Source organism: Pygocentrus nattereri, chromosome 17 (assembly GCF_015220715.1).
Source record: "Pygocentrus nattereri isolate fPygNat1 chromosome 17, fPygNat1.pri, whole genome shotgun sequence".
Classification (NCBI taxonomy): Eukaryota; Metazoa; Chordata; class Actinopteri; order Characiformes; family Serrasalmidae; genus Pygocentrus; species Pygocentrus nattereri.
The window spans coordinates 24233813-24252788 of record NC_051227.1 but is presented as its reverse complement, the minus strand read 5'-3'; the positions used below and the strand labels follow the sequence as shown (position 1 = coordinate 24252788).

At 40.1% G+C, this 18976-nt stretch overlaps 2 protein-coding genes across 2 annotated transcripts; both read left to right on the top strand.

The window, feature by feature from the left end:
* Positions 1 to 12085: 12085 nt before the first annotated feature.
* LOC108433773 (olfactory receptor 2AT4-like) lies at positions 12086 to 13039 on the top strand. Its single transcript, XM_017708556.2, has one exon. It carries the CDS (start codon positions 12086 to 12088, stop codon positions 13037 to 13039), a length of 954 nt encoding a protein of 317 aa, XP_017564045.2.
* A 4723-nt stretch (positions 13040 to 17762) lies between these two features.
* LOC108433783 (olfactory receptor 2AT4-like) lies at positions 17763 to 18710 on the top strand. The gene has a single exon (XM_017708565.2). The coding sequence runs from the start codon at positions 17766 to 17768 to the stop codon at positions 18708 to 18710; it is 945 nt and encodes a 314-aa protein (XP_017564054.1). The 5' UTR covers positions 17763 to 17765.
* The last annotated feature ends 266 nt before the right edge of the window (positions 18711 to 18976 follow it).

Genomic DNA, 18976 nt, shown 5'->3' with positions numbered 1-18976 from the left:
GTTCCCAACAGAAAGGTCCAAAGTAGCCTACATGATCTCTCGACCGGCAGGGCTTTGGCTTGGGCCACCTCGCTGTGGGAGCTGGATTCTCCTGACACTGCCTCAGGAGAGCGTTTTACTCGGCCATGCAGGCAACCTTTCATAGCCCCATCGGGGATAGGGACATGGTGCCCTGCCTCCTAGCCCTCTCCCAAGGGACACATTTGGCAGATTATTCTATCGCCAATCACCCCCACAGGGAAATCAAGCCCCCCACTTGCAACTGGTGTTGGGGTTCCCTTGGTTGAGGGAGCATAACTCTCACATTGACTGGTCGACACAGTCTGTACATGCATGGGACCCCTGATGTAATGGTCATTGCCTGGCCGACCCTGGCCCCCTCTGAAGAGCACCCTTCCTCAAGGGTCCCGCTATGACAGGCCTTTCAGGGGTCCCCAGAGACTACTGGGACCTCAAGGAGGTCTTCAGTAAGGAAAAGGCCCAGATTCTGCCGCCCCACAGGGAGTTCAACTGCACCATCAACCTGCTCCCAGGTGGCACCCCACCCTGCAGCCAGTTGTTCGTGCTCTTACCCACTGAGCATGCTGTGATGAATGAATACATCCGAGAAGCATTGGAGCTGGGATTCATATGCCCATCCTCCTCTCCCACAGGAGAAGGCGTCTTCTTTGTTGGAAAGAAGGACAGAGGTCTATGCCCCTGTGTGGACTATCATGGTCTCAAAGCCATCACCATAAAAGACCACCACCCCCTGCCCCTCATGTCAATGGCATTTGAGGCACTGCAGCAAGCCACAGTTTTCACTAAGCTGGACTTCCACAGTGCTTACAACCTCATCCGCATTCAGAAGGGGGGTGAATGGAAGATGGCGTTAATCACTCCTACTGGGCATTATGAGTACCAGCCCTTTGTGCTAATGCATGCCCTGACGGTATTCCAGTGCTTTATAAACAAAGTCCTCAGTGAAGCGTTGGGTCTGCAACTGTTGCTGGAGAATCGCCTATACGTTAAGCTGGAGAAGTCTGTGTTCCATGTCTCCATGGTATCCCTTTTGGGTTTTGTGGTGTTCACAGGCACCCTCTGCATGGACCCGGCCAAGATCAGAGCCATGGTGGACAGGCCGCGTCCTATCTCCCTCCGGCTGGGCCAGTGTTTCCTGAGGTTTGCCAGCTTCTTCCTCCTATACTTGTGCATCCATTGTCTCATGTCATCCTTGATATCTCAGAGAAAGTCATTTTGTTTTCTCATTTTCTTTTATCTCATGTTTATTGTTCAGCCTTTTTTAGAAGTCTGATTTCAGTGTCTCCTTTGTTTGACATTCCCACCTTTTCTCTTTTTCCTTCCTTGAGGTGCTTTACCCATTGTTGTGCATCCCAGTGGCTCAGTGGTAATGCTGCAGACCGGCAACTCCATTGCTCCAATATATCTCCTTACTCCTTTTTTTTTTTTTTTTTTACTTGCTTTCATTTCTGTGCTTGGGTCTGCCTCCCCACCATCCTGTAACACTACCTAAATCATTATTTTTAATCTGGCTGCATGAGCTCTTGCCAAGGAGTTGATTCAGTTTTTTTGTCTGTAGTCTTTGCTGCCAGTGTACTGTATGTTAGCATTAATTGATCTTGATTTCTCCCTTTGTGTAAAATGACAAAGTATCAGATGCTGCATGGTAAAAACTAAAAGATGAGGCTTTAATATCAAAGGGGTTAATATTAAAGTAAATATGTGTGGGTCAAGCCCAAAATAGCAAAAAGGTAGAACAACCATAACCACACAGGAAAGACAAGAGGCAACAACCAGAAATGAAAAAAATAGTCCAAACACAAAGACATTTGAAAGACACAGTAGAAAGACTCAGTAGCTCTACAAGAGAAGCCATTTGAATTGAATTGAAATAACTGAATTGAGGTTTATGCGAAAACCTTTTTAACTGCTATACAATCTAACTGAAACAGAAAATCAGAAAAGCAGAAAGAATCTCAGCTAACTGATGCTCAGTTAAGAGCTTTCATTCTCTTCATTTCATCTCTCTTAAACCTGCATTATGCAGTACCCTAGGTCTAGCTCTTTAACTCAAACTCATGGAGAGAGAGAGACTTGAGCCCACAGTAGTTCTTGGTATGTGACCTTCCCTGAGAGCAATCCAGGCAACTTATCTGTCTGTTTTAGCTGTTGCTCCAATTGTTTTGGATCAGATTCTGGAGTATGATTCAGATGATCATGATTGTGAAACTATCAAAAAAGTATGTATGTTACACATCTGCACAATACAATTATAACCACTTATACATTTCCTTTGTTCTTGTTCTTGGGTCAAAGAAGACCCTGAAAACCTCATAAGGGGGTAGCTTGTAGGTATTTTGGCCTCTGTTTTTTCCATAGAATTACTTTTTCTGTTTAGTCTATTTAGTTATTTTATTTTTAAACATTTCCTATGTGACATTACATTGTTTTGCCCTTTATTTTAATATTGTTTTCTGTTTACCCTAATTTGATATTGACATTGAAAAGAGATTTTAGATTTTCAGTTGAAATTTCCAAAGAAAATGTATTTTACAAACTAAAACTTGGTGGGGATCTGATTTTACAGTTTTCTGAAATTAAACTTTTTTTCAAAAGATATTTAAATATTTATTTTTGACATTTTCATTCTGCCCTCTTTTGGAAAGCTTAAGTTTTTGGTCTGGGCAAGTCCCATTCTTTTTGTACAGTTGACCAGGTTTGAAACAAATAGTTGAATTAATTATTTCACATGAATAAAGTGCTTGATTTCAATTTACTTTGTGGATTTTTTTGACAGGTTTACTACTTGTGTTAAAATGAAAACCAGCTAAGCAAAATGAAATTCAGTAGTTGCCCCAATTATACCCGGCATAAAATTCCAGATAAAATATATAGTTTTCATCAATTTGTTTTACAAGTACAACACTGTATGACACGTTTTGGAACCCTTCTTTAATTTTACAACATACAACATCGCATAAAAAAAGGTACCATGGATGACCCTATAAAAAAACAAAAAAATTATTGCAAAATCGGGTAATCCTTAACAGGTAATGTCCTAACAAAAAAAATAATGCTGCTGGGAACTTGGTCTTTGGTCCCCCTATTCCTGGGACATGTGAGCCCTGTCTGGTAAAGGCACAGTCTTCCTGCATCACTGATAACTGTGGGACAGAGAGACATAAAATGGCATTTTTTGATGAAGGGAAAAAATAACCAAATTCTTTTGATTATATGAATTTTCTTGGAAAATACCTTTTAATTGATATTTATTCATTGCCATTATACTAATTAAGGATTATATGCAAATTCTCTAACTTACCTTATGCCTTACATGCAGTCAGTATAGGCAGGGTAGTAATGGCGAGGGCACACTGGTCGACGGCAGACATGACACCTGTGTTGTGTCTTCCTGTCCGAGCCTGTGGGGCAGTCAGCATACCTCACAAAGGGACCTCCGCTTTCTGCTGCCACTGGTCCAACCTCTCTAGCAGTAGTGCGAGGTGTAGGGATGTTGCACACAGTGCAGATGAGGATTCTGAGCTGACAGGACAGACTTGAAGAGGGGAGTCTCTGCTCTGCCCATGGCTTGATAAGTGCCATTGACAAAGCCTGCATATATTGCTTCCTCCTCATTGGTGTGTCACCTCTCCTTGTGAATGATCCATGAGTTTATCACACCAGCATTCATCATGCCATATAGCACACACAGTGGAACCTCTTGGTTTTTCTTGAACAGCTGTAGTGAGCACACATCTGGTCGAACGTATCAACACCTCCCTTCGTTTGGTTGTAAAATTCAATCACTTCAGGCTTGTGAGTGGATCCAATAATAGGTTGTGTGTGCATGGATAACAAGAGTAGGACAAGCTTCTTTTTTGTAGCTGTGTCAGGGAGGAATGACACCAAAGTTAGTTCTTTGATTAAAAGAAAATCACTGGAGCCTTTATTTTTATCTTTCATCACATGTGGGATCTCTCTTTTGTTTGCTTTCACCGTCCCCACAATGGTCACGCCACAGTTCTCGAGCAGGTCAATCGCCAGTGGCACAGAGGTGAACCAATTATCAGTGGTCACATTCCTGTTTGTCTGGAGATATTGCTTGGTCAGCTCCTTGGTGAAATAATGGCCAAGACTTTGACCACCCTGTGGTTGTCACCTGTTTCCCCAGGTATGGTATCCCTGCCAAGAGGTACTTGCTGTGGACATCATTGGCAAGGACAAGCTTGTTCTCTTCAAATATTTTGCAGCAGCAGCATCAATACAGATGTTTGTCCATGTCACGATTTCGTCAATGATTTGGTCCTCAACAAATAATGTGAAGCTCTTCTCAGGGGTGTCAGCATTTGATGCTTCGGGTGTTGGACCTGGTGTAAAAGCAGGCATACTGTTCCGTGCCGCTGTTGTGGTTGTAGCTGATGTCTGAGGCTCACAACTCCACTGGAAACCAGAGTTACTCCTGTAGGAGCTGTTTTCAAATGTCACAACAGGTGACACGCCATCATCCTTATTCTCATGACGTTGTCTTCTTCCTCTGCGACCAGCATGAGGTGTGGCAGGGATAGCTTGAGTTGCAGCAGGGACAGGTTGAGGTGAGGCAGGGAAAGTAGGATGGGCGGTAGAGGTAGAGGCAACAGGTCCTGGGGTGGCCATTTGTCTGGTGGTAGGGCTACCACAATCACGGTGTTGTATTTTTTTCTTTTTCTCTTATGACTTGAAGCGCTGGGCTCAGTGCCATCATCATCATCATCATCACTTGGTTCTGGTATGTAGTCTTTATCACCGTCACTGTCATACATCACTTCTGCTTCCACATGATCAACATCTTCATCACTGTTTTCCCTGAACAGAAGCTCTTGTATTTCCTTCTCAGTCAGGTATTTCACTGATTTTCTGGACATTTTTTCCTCTCTCTCAGTGCTACACCTTAACTTGTAGCTAGCTAGCTAAAAAAGAAGTCTCCGTAGCTAACAATTGTATATGTAAATTAACACTAGCTACATGTTAAGCACTTGTTAGCATGCCATAGTAAAAATGCCTGATACAGGATGACAGCTGTGGATGAAATGGGGCAGAGAATGTGGCCGTGTTATTTCCCTTGAAAAGTGCAAAGAGCGCCTGATTTAAACACACAAATACTAACATCGGATAAATTCCACCCATAAAATATGTTACTCTATATCACTAATGCTGGGTGTGTCAGACAGGATCATGAGCCTGAAGTTGGAGGTTGATGGTGTAATTTTGAATGGGGTCAGTTCATATGCATCACAGGTTGGTTGTCAGTTAGAGGAGAAAGAGGAATTTTGGAGTAAGATGGATGTGGTAGATGGTGTCCCTAGAGAGGAGAGATTAGTGATTGGTGCAGACTTCAATGGACATGTTGGTGAAGGGAACAGAGGGGATGAAGAGGTGCTGGGTATGTATGGTGTGAAAGACAGAAATGCGGAAGGTCAGATGGTTGTAGATTTTGCAAAGAGAATGGAAATGGCTGTTGTGAACACGTATTTTCAGAAGAGGGAAGAACACAGGGTGACATACAAGAGTGGAGGGAGGTGTACATAGGTGGATTATATCCTTAGCAGGAGATGCCACCTAAAGGAGATTGGAGATTGTAAAGTGGTACCAGGGGAAAGTGTAGCAAGGAGAAACAAAGAAGAGGACGAGAGTGAAGACAGAGCCAAAGATTAGATGGTGGAAGCTGAAGGAGAAGGATGGTTGCAGGCAGTTCAGGGAAAAATTGCTACAGGCCCTTGGGGGCAGTGAGGAGCTACCTGAGGACTGGGAATCTACAGCTAAGTTGGTGAGAGAAACTGGCAAGAGTGTGTTGGGTGTCAGAGGAAAGAAGACAAGGAAAGTTGGTGGTGGAATGAGGAAGTCCAGGAGAGTATTCAGAAGCTAAGAAGCAGCTAAGAAAAAGTGGGATAACCAGAGAGATGAAGGAAGTAGGCAGGAATACTGTGAGGCTAGTCACATAGTGAAAAGAATGGTGGCAAAGGCAAAGGCTCAGGCCTATGATGAGCTGTATGAGAGGCTGGACAGTAAAGAAGGAGTAAAGGACTTGTATTGTTTGGCTAAACAGAGAGATAGGTTAGACAGAGACAGGTTAGGCTGATAAAGGATAGAGAGGGAAATGTACTAGTGAGTGAACAGAGTGTTGAGTAGATGGTAGGAGTACTTTGAAGAACTAATGAATGAGGAAAACGAGAGAGAGAGAGAGAGAGAGAGAGAGAGAAGGACAACAGGGAGAGAGATGGTGGATCAGGAAGTGCAGAGAATTGGTAAGGGGGAAGTGAGGGCAGCTTCAAAAAGGATGAAGAATGGAAAGGCAGTTGGTCCAGATGACATACCTGTGGAGGTATGGAGATGTTTAGGAGAGAAGGCAGTGGACTTTTTAACCAGGTTGTTTAACAAAATCCTGGAGAGTGAGAGGATGCCTGATGAGTGGAGAAGCAGTGTACTGGTCCCCATTTTTAAGAACAAGGGTGATGTGCAGAGCTGCAGTAACGACACAGGTATAAAGTTGATGAGCCACACCATGAAGGTATGGGAAAGAGTTGTTGAAGCAAGGCTAAGGCGAGAGGTTCAGATCAGTGAACAGCAGTTTGGTTTCATGCCCAGAAAGAGTACCACAGATGCAATTTTTGCATTGAGATTGATGGTAGAGAAGTACAGAGAAGGTCAGATGGAGCTACATTGTGTCTTTGTGGATCTAGAGAAGGCATATGATAGGGTGCCAAGAGAGGAACTGTGGTACTGTATGAGGAAGTCAGGTGTAGCTGAAAAGTATGTTAGGGTGGTGCAGGACATGTATGAGGATAGTGAGACAGTGGTGAGGTGTGCAGTTGGAGTGACAAATGGTTTCAAGGTGAAGGTAGGGTTACATCAGGGATCAGCTTTGAGCCCCTTCTTGTTTGCAATGGTGATGGACAGGTTGACAGATGAGGTCAGGCAGGAGGCTCCATGGACCATGATGTTTGCAGATGACATTGTAATCTGTGGTGAGAGTAGAGAGCAGGTGGAAGAGAATCTGGAGAGGTGGAGGTTTGCACTGGAGAGGAGAGGAATGAAGGTCAGTAGACACAAGACAGAATACATGGGTGTGAATGAGAGGGAGGCAGGTGGAAAGGTGAAGATGCAAGGAGTAGACGTCGTAAAGGTGGATGACTTCAAATATCTTGGGTCAACCATCCAGAGCAATGGACAGTGTAGAAAAGAGGTGAAGAAGAGGGTGCAGGCAGGATGGAGTGGGTGGAGACGGGTGTCAGGGCTGATGTGTGACAGAAGGATAGCAGCAAGAGTGAAAGGGGAGGTTTACAAGACAGTAGTGCGTCCTGCTATGATGTATGGTTTGGAGACTGTGGCTCTGTCAAAAAGACAGGAGGCTGAGCTGGAGGTGACGGAGATGAAGATGCTGAGATTTTCATTGGGAGTGACAAGGATGGACAAGATTAGAAATGAGCAAATCAGAGGGACAGTGAAAGTAGAGCAGTTTGGAGATAAAGCCAGAGAGGCCAGGTTGAGATAGTTTGGACATGTGTTGAGGAGGAATAGTGGATATATTGGTCAAGCAATGTTGGAGATGGAGATGCCGAGTAGAAGGAGAAGAGGTAGACCTCAGAGAAGGTTTATGGATGTAGTGAAGGTGGACATGGAGATGGTTTGTGTAAAAGTAGAGGAGGCAGTGGATAGGGCAAGATGGAGGCAGATGATCCACTGTGGCGACCCCTAAAGGGAGCAGCCGAAAGAAAAATAAGAAGTTATTTGGCATTTAATAATATGATTTAATTATATCTAACACAACTCAGTTTAGTGGAAATTGTTGACATAAGTGGATTAAGTAAATCCAACAAATTTTTTTTTTGAGTGTATGTTTTGTATTTTTCTATTCTAAGAATGCTAGGGAAAGGTTTATAATTTCTTTCTTCGTTTTATTTTTTTGTTTGTTTTTTATTGTACATTGTGTGTCAGCAATGTCCTGTTTGGTTGTTTCTTCGACCTCATATATACATATCCGAATATTTTTAAAAACTTTTTTTTTTCATAATTTTCAAAAAATCCTCATCCACAACGTTTTTGCAGATCTTTAGATCCCCATTGCTAAGAACGCAAAAAACAATTACAAATGCTCACACGACCATACCAGCCCCGTAGGGGGTGAAAACACCTCATAAAAAACACCTCCAGAAGAACGCTGTGAGCGTTCATCAGAGATTTTCTAACTCAACAAGGCGTCATGCTACACACAGTAAACTTTCACTTGCAGTCAAGCAGACCTTCATAATCTGATATTTCAGACTCATTCACAGTCCGATTTTATCTGAAAATAAAAACTTTAAAAGAGCTACCACTCGCTGCCGTGTGCTATCGTTGCTGAAATGAGGACACTGTCCTGATGAGGCTGAGAAGCTGACTTTTTTCAAGCTTTTTACTCCATTAGAATTATATAATTATGATTGTTTTCTCCACAAATTTGACTGAATGATCATATATCTTTAGAGTTAATTAGGTATTTCAATTATTTATAACCAAATGACACCAAAATTAATAGAATAGAAGTTTACTTATAAACATCATCTTCAAATTGTTAAGCATACAGCAACCAAGTCTTTGGAAACATTCGGATGTGTGTTTGAGGCTTTCAAACTTTTGCCAATTTATAGTAGCCTAAGGATATTTTCCTTGTAAACAAAAATGCTGATATGTGTGTCTTTTTGGTCGAGTGTTTTACATACACTGTAAACCTATTAATATTAATGTAATCTGCCACAACATGATGTGTAAAAGACATCGTTTTCGATGTAAAACAGTGTCCATTTGCAATGGTACCATTTTTTATAGGTCACGTAGATGTCTGCAAAATCATCTGGAGATCATTTACAGGTGTACGCAAATTAAAAAGTCAATTTAATTTTATGATATCCTACTGATCAAGATAGTTAAACTGGTTGAGCAGATACACTGGCTTGGCTGATTTACCAGCATAGAGCAAGTTTTCATTTGGGTTTGATGGTTTAGCTGCTCTACTAGCATGTCCATTTTAACCAAGTTGGACTACCATTTTAACCAGTAGACCAGGGTATGTTTTGTGTAGTGCAGCTGGAAATCCAGCCAGCCAACCACCTTTACCATATTAGACCAGCAAGAGGCTAATGACCATCAAAGGCCAGTTTAGACAACCTGAAACCAGTTACCAATAAATATTGGTCTTAGGGATTGTTAACAGCTGAACAAATTATCATTGGTTTTCTTTAAATTTGCAGGCATTCTCAAGATCTTAGAATGCGGCAGATTGACTTCATAGATGATGGTGTTGTTGCAAGCAGCATAAACCTCTCAAGAACTGCCTCAGACATGAGAAAGGTATGAATAAGTAATCTGTCTGGTGTGACCTGCATACACTTATTACATATTTACATATATTAACTTTACATATTTGGAAAATATCAGTGTGCACAAATTGCAAGAAAACCAATGATAATGTTACAGTCCTAAATCAAATATCTCTTTCTCTTTGAATGCTAGAGAATGATCAAGGAGTATGATCAAAAACATTTTCACTTCTGGGCCAAATTACTCCCTGATCAGTTTAGGTTAACAGAAAGTCAAAAGATATCTTGGTAAAGACTGGTTAAATCATAAAGGGCTTTTTGGTAAAAGAAAAAGAATAACAGTAACAAAAAGATGTATCTCTGTTGAAGGACAATCTCTTATTCACAAAGCTTGGAGGATTTGTATATAAAATATGTTGCACCACTGTTTAGTTATGTCTGTTTAAAGGGTGTCAAATTTATTTCTCTGTGTTTCAAGTCTGGAGGCATGCTATCATCAAATTCCGGTCCGCAAGAGAAGAGCAGTCCCTGAAGGATTGAGGAAGAGAATTCCAGAGTTTGGGGGCCATGGCACTGAAGGACCTCCCTCCCAAAATGGAAAGTCTGGTTCGTGGAACAGCAAGTAAGTTATTGCAAGAAGACCTGAGAGAGCAAGAAGGAGTGTAAGAGGTCAGCAGGTCTCTGAAGTAGGGGGGAGCAAGGTTATATAAAAGCTTTGAAAGTGAGTGGTAAAATTTTAAACTTCATATGGGACGGGACCGGTAGCCAGTGTAGCTGAGAGAGAACAGGGGTGATATGAGTTGAACACTTAGTATGGGTGAGCACTCTAGCTGCAGAGTTCTGAATGTACTGTAGCTTTTGGATAGACTTTACAGGGAGACCAACAAAGAGGGAGTTACAGTAGTCAATACGGGACGTAATGAAGGCATGAACCAGAGTTTTGGCATCTTTATCAGTCAGGAACGGTTGGAGACGAGCAATGTTATGTAAGTGAAAGAATGCAGTCTTAGTGAGGAACTTGATATACAGATCAAAATTAAGTGATGAGTCGAATAAAACACCAAGATTTCTAGCAACAGGTGCAGACTTAACGAGCAGGCCATCAATACTAGCTGAAAAATTGGATGATTTTGATAGTAAATGTTTAGGGCCAACCAGTAAGACTTCAGTTTTATCAGTGTTTAGCATGAGAAAGTTATTATGCATCCAAGGCTTAAAATCAGAAATACAATCAATTAGTGTACTGGGAGGGGAATCTGTGTGTGTGTGTGTGTACTGAGATATAACTGAATATCATCAGCATAACAATGGAAGTTTAGGCCATGGCTACGAATAATCTGCCCAAGGGGTGAAATTTAAATTAAGAAAAGTCGGGGTCCAAGAACTGAGCCCTGCGGGACACCACATCTAACAGGAGAGTAGGAGGACTTCTGTGGGCCTAGTGTAATAAACTGGTGTCTGTCTGTAAGATATGACCTGAACCACTGTACGGCTATGTCGGTGATGCCAATAGAGAAAAGACGAGAAATGAGAACATCATGATTAACAGTATCAAAAGCTGCACTTAAGTCGAGGAGAAGGAGAATATTGAGAGATTAGTTTGTATTAATAGGGACATGTACTCACACACATAGGCAGAGGTGGGAAGAGTAGGATAAACCTAAAATACTACATTCTTGGGTAAAATAAAGTGTTATATGACTGCAGTGGAACTTCTTAGAACATCCAGCATCTGTCAGCCTAGAAATTGGAGATTTTTAGGCTCCATTCTTCTCTTTTTTGGATCTAAAATAAAATGCTAAAGCTCTAAAATTAGAAATGTGACTAGTATCCACACAGTAAAAATGCAGTTACCAACAAAACAATCAAATGCAAAAGAAATTAGAAACTTAATATAAATGGCTAAAACATAATAGAGTAAAAAGTAGATTCTTTACTTATTAATATACTTGAGTATATTGGCCACTGTCGAAAGTTATTTATCACATTGTAGGCGACAATGATACAGTAGCTCCAGGTTTGCCACTTGTCTTCAGGGTGGGAATGATTTCAGGGGGCATAGGATGAAATGCATCAAATTAAGATTGGTGCAGTTTTTTAAAATATGTCTGTCACATCTGCAGTGGATGGTCAAAAGGGACAATAATTTCAACACATTTCCCTGTTCATAGTAAAACAGAAAACTTGTTGATTTGAAATCCAATTATAATAGAAGTCTATGAGAAGTTGCTTCACCTATATAGATGCTAAGCTTGGTTAATAATGTGGAAACTAACAGCACTACAAAAAACTGTTCTCATAATGTTATGACCATCCAGCATTTAACCCAGCTAGAGATAGCTAGACATAGACATAGACACATGTATACATTAAGGTCCTGATGAGTTGAAGCAAGATTGAAAAATTGGTTCATGAGCAAATCCAAAACTCTAACTGGCTAGTCATATAAGAGATCCAAAGACAAGGTGAACTTATTCTTACAGTAATTGTAGTCCTACTACTTCATACATAAGTCTCTGGAGCTACTGGAAAAAATCCCCTCATGTCCTAGTCATGTGAGATCTGTATCTGAAAAATATAAATACATTTTCCCAGATCATGGACACACCAGTTCCTGATGTGCTATGCCAACTCACAGCAATCTGCAATCTGGGTAAGGAGGGAACACATTGTCATTTACTTATTTTATTGATTACATTTAATGTTAAAATATCACAATCTGTAAAATGTTTGTATTTTAAGGATGTCAACCCATGATGTCGATGGGAAATGTGACTTTTGTGAAGGATTTTTTCATTATTGGCTTTCCTGGACTTCATACTAGCTTCTATGGCCTTGTATCAGCAGCTATGCTTTTTGTTTATGTGTGCACTTTGATAGGGAATGGAATGTTTCTTTTTCTGTTTGCAGGGGAAAAAAGTCTCCATAAACCTGTATATTTTTTTTTTATAAGTCTAGTCACTTCTGATGTTTTGTTCAGCACAAGCACTTTACCAAAGATCATTGCCAGATACTGGTTCCAAGCTGGGACCATTTCATTTTTAGCTTGTTTTATTCAGATGTATTTAGTGCATTACTTTGGAACAGTCAATTCATACATATTGGCACTAATGGCCATAGACCGATATGTAGCAGTCTGTTACCCACTTCAGTATCACACTGTTATGACAAACAGAAATGTATTCATTCTGAGCCTGGTGGCCTGGGTTGTGGCTCATTCTTGCCCCCTTATGATGGCCATTCGAGCTTACCCTCTCCCTTATTGTGGAGCCAACACCATTTTGCACTGCTACTGTGACCATGTCTCAATTACACGACTTGCGTGCACTGACAGAACTCCATATAGTTTTCCAGCTTTTGTTTTTGCCATGCTAATATTGCTGGGATCTCTTGCCATTATTGTCTTCTCCTATAGCTGCATCATTGTAGAAGTCCTAAATGTCCCAATTGCTGGTGGACGACTGAAGACTTTCTCTACTTGTACTTCTCAACTCATCATAATAAGTCTATATTTTATACCCAGGTGTTTTTATTATTTGAGCGCCAACATTGGTATCACTTTAAATCCTGATTTGCAAATAGCTATTGTTACATTTTATAGCTTGCTGCCTCCCATGATCAACCCCCTAATCTACTGTTTAAGAACACAAGAGGTAAAGAAGATTTTGATAAGAAAATTACAAAGGAATCAAGTGAGCTTGCTGTGATATTTCTGTGTAAAAATTAAATATTTGAGAATATAATCAGCTGTTTTAATTTCTTAATTTTGCAATGAGAGCTAGTTTTGACCATTTTTACGGCTTAGAAAATTTGTGTGTGTGTGTGTATGTATATATGTGTGTGTGTATATATATATATATATATAATATATATATATATATATATGTATATATATATATATATATATATATATATACACAGTCATGTACAAAAGTTTGAACATCCCAGCTCAAACATTTTCTTAATTTTCTAAGAGTTTTCTTTAGTTCAGAGTTTGTATTTATTAGCTGACTTTAGATTGAAAATATAATCAGAACATTTCACTGGCCACATTTTATTCCAATGTACTAAATTCAGGAAATATACACATTGTGCACTTAAATAATTTGACAAGGGCCAACCAACACTTTTATATGACTATATGCTTTGAACTTGTTCATAGTTTGACTGAAAAAGAGCTTGATGCAGTGGCTACAGTTAAAGAGACAGAAACAGAAGCGCTGTGTATTGATCACAGTGACTTAGCTGACGATGGATGTTAATGTATTTATTATAGAGACCTAGAACTTTTCATTTTTAACACATCCAATTGGATGAAATATGTGCTTGAAGATGAACAGTGCAGAGTCTGCTGTATCTAAATCTGGTTTTGCAAGTTTAGAGCTACAAAGATTGAAATAAGAATTAAAAAAGAAGGTAACAAAAAATATGCTCTGGTTATTCAAATGCCTTGCAATCAACATGCAAAATGCAATGTCTTCTGTTGAAGCATAATTAAGTAATTTAAATTGGAAAAGGTATGTGTGGAGATTCGTTTCTATCCATCCATCCATCCATCCATCCATTATCTAAGCCGCTTCTCCATCAGGGTCGCGGGGGGGTGCTGGAGCCTATCCCAGCAGTCTTCGGGCGGAAGGCAGGATACACCCTGGACAGGTCGCCAATCCATCGCAGGGCAGACAGACAGACACAGACAGTCACTCACACCTAGGGGCAATTTAGCATGTCCAATTGGCCTGACTGCATGTCTTTGGACTGTGGGAAGAAACCGGAGAACCCGGAGGAAACCCACGCAGACACAGGGAGAACATGCAAACTCCACACAGAGAGGGCCCCGGTCACCCGGCCGGGGAATCGAACCCAGGCCCTCTTTGCTGTGAGGCGACGGCACTACCCACCATGCCACCGTGCCGCCCGAACAGATTCGTTTCTAACGATAATAATTATAATAATTACACATCTCATATTATCTGTAAAGCAAAAGCTTATATACCTAATGCATGTATGCCTTCAACTTCTTGCAACAAACCCCGCACTCTTATGTACATCACAAGACATCAAGAACCAAAATGTATTAATTTACATTAGTCAGGGAAGTCATTAATTTTGAAATTAATATACTTATAATACATAATAAAAATACTTTTTATTCGCCTATTCATCACAAGCTTTCATGCAATGTAAAAGGCAGCTTTTTACAAATTATGTTGCAAAAAAGGTTTTTACAAATTAGTTAAAAAATAAAAAATAACAATCAGAAATGCAAGATTTTGTTCCAACCATGACAGTGTATTGTTGTTAATAGCAACAGAGCATGAGGTTTCAAGATTTAGATAGGGGGCCGTGTCAGATGACATCAGCCTTTGCAGCTGTTGATGTAGGCCTACAGTCTCCAAAAGGGTAAACTAAGCCAGGGAGTGGTTTCATTCATTTTACATAGGCTAGTTCTAGGCATAATATAATTAAACAGGTTAAGTGGTTTTGCAAAGCTTTCAGACCCTGCAGCTTAGTTTGTATTGATAAAGACACATAGGCAGAGGTGGGTAGAGTAGGCTAAACATGTATTTGGATAAAATAATGGTGGATGTATGTGTAAAAGTGCCTTTTTAAAGCAGAACAGTAAAGGGGTATCATTACTTCACTTCTTAAGTACTGACTAATTTATAGCACTGCAACAGAACTTCTTAGAACATCAAGCATCTTTCAATCTCAGAAATTGAAGACTGTTAGGCTCCATTCTTCTCGTTTTTGGATCTAAAATAAAATACTAAAGCTCCAAAGTCACAGATGTGGCCAATATCAAAGCAGTAAAGATGCAATTATCAACAAAATATAATGAAAATCACACACAAAAAAATTAGAAACTAAATATAAAATTTAACGGAGTAAAAAGTAGACTCCTTTGCTTGCTAATATACGTGAGCAAATGTAAAAGTATTCTGATTTGAAAGTACTCAGACAAGCACAAATCTATCAATATTTTCTTAAGTACATGTGTGAGTAAATGAAATGAGTAACTACCTCTGCATAAAAAAAGTATAATCTAGCGTAAAAATGTTTCCCAGACTTTCTTTATGATAGATAGCCAGCATGCAACAACATGCAAGCCTGGGGTCATATTAGAGAATCATCTTGACTCAGAAATCTTATCTGTTTGGTCATAATGACAACTTCTGTGAAGACTTGAGCCCAATCACATTTCACATCCCACCCATTGCCCTTACCACTCAGCCCTTAGCCCTCCGCTTTGCACGTTCACGTCTAGGGGTAGGGTGTCCTGATTTTGTTGTGATGGGGGGTAGGGCAGTGTTAGGGCTACTTCAGCTTCATATCACGGAAGAAAGATATGTCACATTGTCACATCCTCCCTCTTTGAAGGCATATGATGCACTAAATTTAACTATAGCCCAGCAGTGAGGTTGCTGAACTTTACCCTCCTCTGCGCTCACTGCAGACTGGCAGGTTGCTTACACAGTACTACTAGTAGCCTGTTAATGAAGTAATCTTCTTCTTTTTTTTTTTTTTAAGATGGTCCCATTTCGTAGGGGATGATTCCAACCATTACCCATTGTAACTCCAAGGAATTACAGAATAACCATTCTTAAGTTCATAATCTTGTCCCACATTTCGTCCTGCATTCCATATTCCACACACATTCAACATGACATCATTTTGCTTTTGTTTTTATCTCTTTCCTCATGTTTACTTACTGGTGAGGGCAGCGCACACAGACACAGCAGCTCTTCACTCTTCAGCTTTGAGCTTCTTACATATGTTATTTGTTTGTTTGTCTCCTTGTTAATGTTAAGCCATGCAAAAACTAGTTAAAGCTGACTGGATATTTTAAACATAGGACATACAGTACTATGGGAAACTTTTAGGCATCTAAGCAAATTTTATCAAAAATTTTACCTCAGCATTGAGTTCATCACAATATATATTAAATTAAAGTCATTCATAATTCTTGGGTCCATATTTTTCCTTGACACCTTCACAGTCACCAAAGAGGCTAGAGTTGTCCTATCTCAATGTTCTGGTAATACCCCAAGCTTCACAGTATTGCCTTTTTTTCTCACAAACCCTCACCAGCTAGCTTGTTAGCCATCAACCTTTCACTGGACGAGTGGAGAATCTGGTTGGAGGGAGCTAATCACCCTTTTGTAGTGCTAACTGATCACATAAACCTAGAATATCTTTGTAACTCTAAACAGCTACACACTCGCCAAGCTCACTGGTCATCAACATGGCCCAGAAAATCATCCGATGCCCACTGACCTCAGTACAAGATCTGTACACTGCCCGCTGCCTTAGCAGAGCAGCCAATATCATCAAAGACTCTTCTCACCCTGGACATCAGCTGTTTGAGCTGCTGTCTTCTAGTAGACATTTCAGGTCCATCATTTCATGTACAAACAGCTTTTACCCCAGCGCCATATATGAGATGCAAGCTCACACACTCTAAAATGATATAGCCTCAATGGACAGATACTTGTCAGGACTTGTTTACAGTCCTTTGCACTCCATCTTGCATAAGTTAATGTTTAATGTCTTAATGTCTCCCTTTTCCCCTTTCATCCCTCATCCTCTCCTCATCCTCCTATTCATCCCTCAAACTGCCTTCACCCCCTTGATCAATTGTATCTCCTCATTCCAGGTTTCCTACTCCTCAGCTCCCACAAACCCAGCCCCAACCTGATCCAATGCTTGGCCCAAAATGCCCCTATCCTCCTATTACTTCTGGCCTATGGCCATGGACTCTCCAAATCCCAGTCTCTTCCTTTGACTCTGTCCCTCAGCTACTGTCAGTATTTCTAGGTGCTAAGCTTGTTTAATTATGTGGAAACTAACATTGCTACAACAACTGTTCCCTTAATGTTATGACCATCCAGCATTTATTCCAATCAGAGCATGCAGACACATGTATACATTAAGGTCATGATGAGTTGAAGCAGGATGGAAACATTGGTTCATGAGCAAAGCCAAAACTCTGGATACTCATATAAGAGGTCCATAGACAAGGTGAAATTTCTCATCCAGTAACTGTAGTCTTCTCAATTCTTCTATAAGTCTCTGGAGCTACTACAAAATTACTTGAGTCCCCTCATGTCCTGGTCATGTGAGATCTGTATCTGAAAAATATAAATAAAATTTCCCAGGTCATGGACACACCAGTTCCTAATGTGCTATGCCAATTCACAGCACTCTGCAATCTGGGTAAGGAGGGAACACATTGTCATTTACTTATTTTATTATCATAACATTAAATGTTAAACTATTATAATCTATTATAATCTATTACTATTATAGTAAATAATAATTACCAAGTCACAAAATATTTTATAGTGTTCATGCACAGGGTGTCCATTACATTCCATAATGTTGGTATGTGTTGATTTTATTTTTGCTTTTTAAAGACATCAACCAATCACATTGATGGGAAATGTAACTTTTGTGAAGGACTTTTTCATTGTTGGTTATCCTGGACTTCACCCTAACTACTATGGCCTTGTATCAACAACTATGTTATTTGTTTATTTGTGCACTTTGATAGGGAACGGAATGTTTCTTTCTTTGTTTGCAATGGAAAAAAGTCTCCATAAACCTGTATATTATTTTTTTATAAGTCTGGTCATTTCTGATGTTTTGTTCAGCACAAGCACTTTACCAAAGATCATTGCCAGATACTGGTTCCAAGCTGGAACCGTTTCATTTTTAGGTTGTTTTATTCAGATGTATTTAGTGCATTACTTTGGAACAATCAATTCATACATATTGGCACTAATGGCCATAGACCGATATGTAGCAGTCTGTTACCCACTTCAGTATCACACTGTTATGACAAACAGAAATGTATTCATTCTGAGCCTGGTGGCCTGGGTTGTGGCTCATTCTTGCCCCCTTATGATGGTCATTCGAGCTTACCCTCTCCCTTATTGTGGAGCCAACACCATTTTGCACTGCTACTGTGACCATGTCTCAATTACACGACTTGCGTGCACTGACAGAACTCCATATAGTTTTCCAGCTTTTGTTTTTGCTATGCTAATATTGCTGGGATCTCTTGCCATTATTGTCTTCTCCTATAGCTGCATCATTGTAGAAGTCCTAAATGTCCCAATTGCTGGTGGACGACTGAAGACTTTCTCTACTTGTACTTCTCAACTCATCATAATAAGTCTATATTTTATACCCAGGTGTTTTAACTATGCGGCCGCCTATATTGGTATCACTTTTAATCCTGATTTGCAAATAGCCATTGTCACATTGTATAGCTTGCTGCCTCCCATGATCAACCCCCTAATCTACTGTTTAAGAACACAAGAGGTAAAGAACATTTTGATACGAAAATTACAAAGGAATCAAGTGAACTTGCCCTGATGTATCTGTTTAAAAATATGTCTTTTAAATATTTAGCATTTTTGTTTTATGAATTAATTAATTGCTTAGCCCATCTTTGCACTTGGTATTAAATGCACCTTGTTCATAACGGTTGTCTGTACATTAAAAAAATACAGGTATGGAAGTATATCTGATTTGATTATGATTTGATTGGGTTCTTCTGTTCCTGGTAAGGATGCAATCTACTCATGATGCCTGGATCAGGTGGACATGAGATATAAGATTTAATTCTGTGCAGAATAACC

Excerpts from the sequence above, each read along its gene's own strand:
- LOC108433773 (XM_017708556.2), top strand. The coding sequence starts at position 12,086 with ATGATGTCGATGGGAAATGTGACTTTTGTGAAGGATTTTTTCATTATT.
- LOC108433783 (XM_017708565.2), top strand. The coding sequence starts at position 17,766 with ATGGGAAATGTAACTTTTGTGAAGGACTTTTTCATTGTTGGTTATCCT.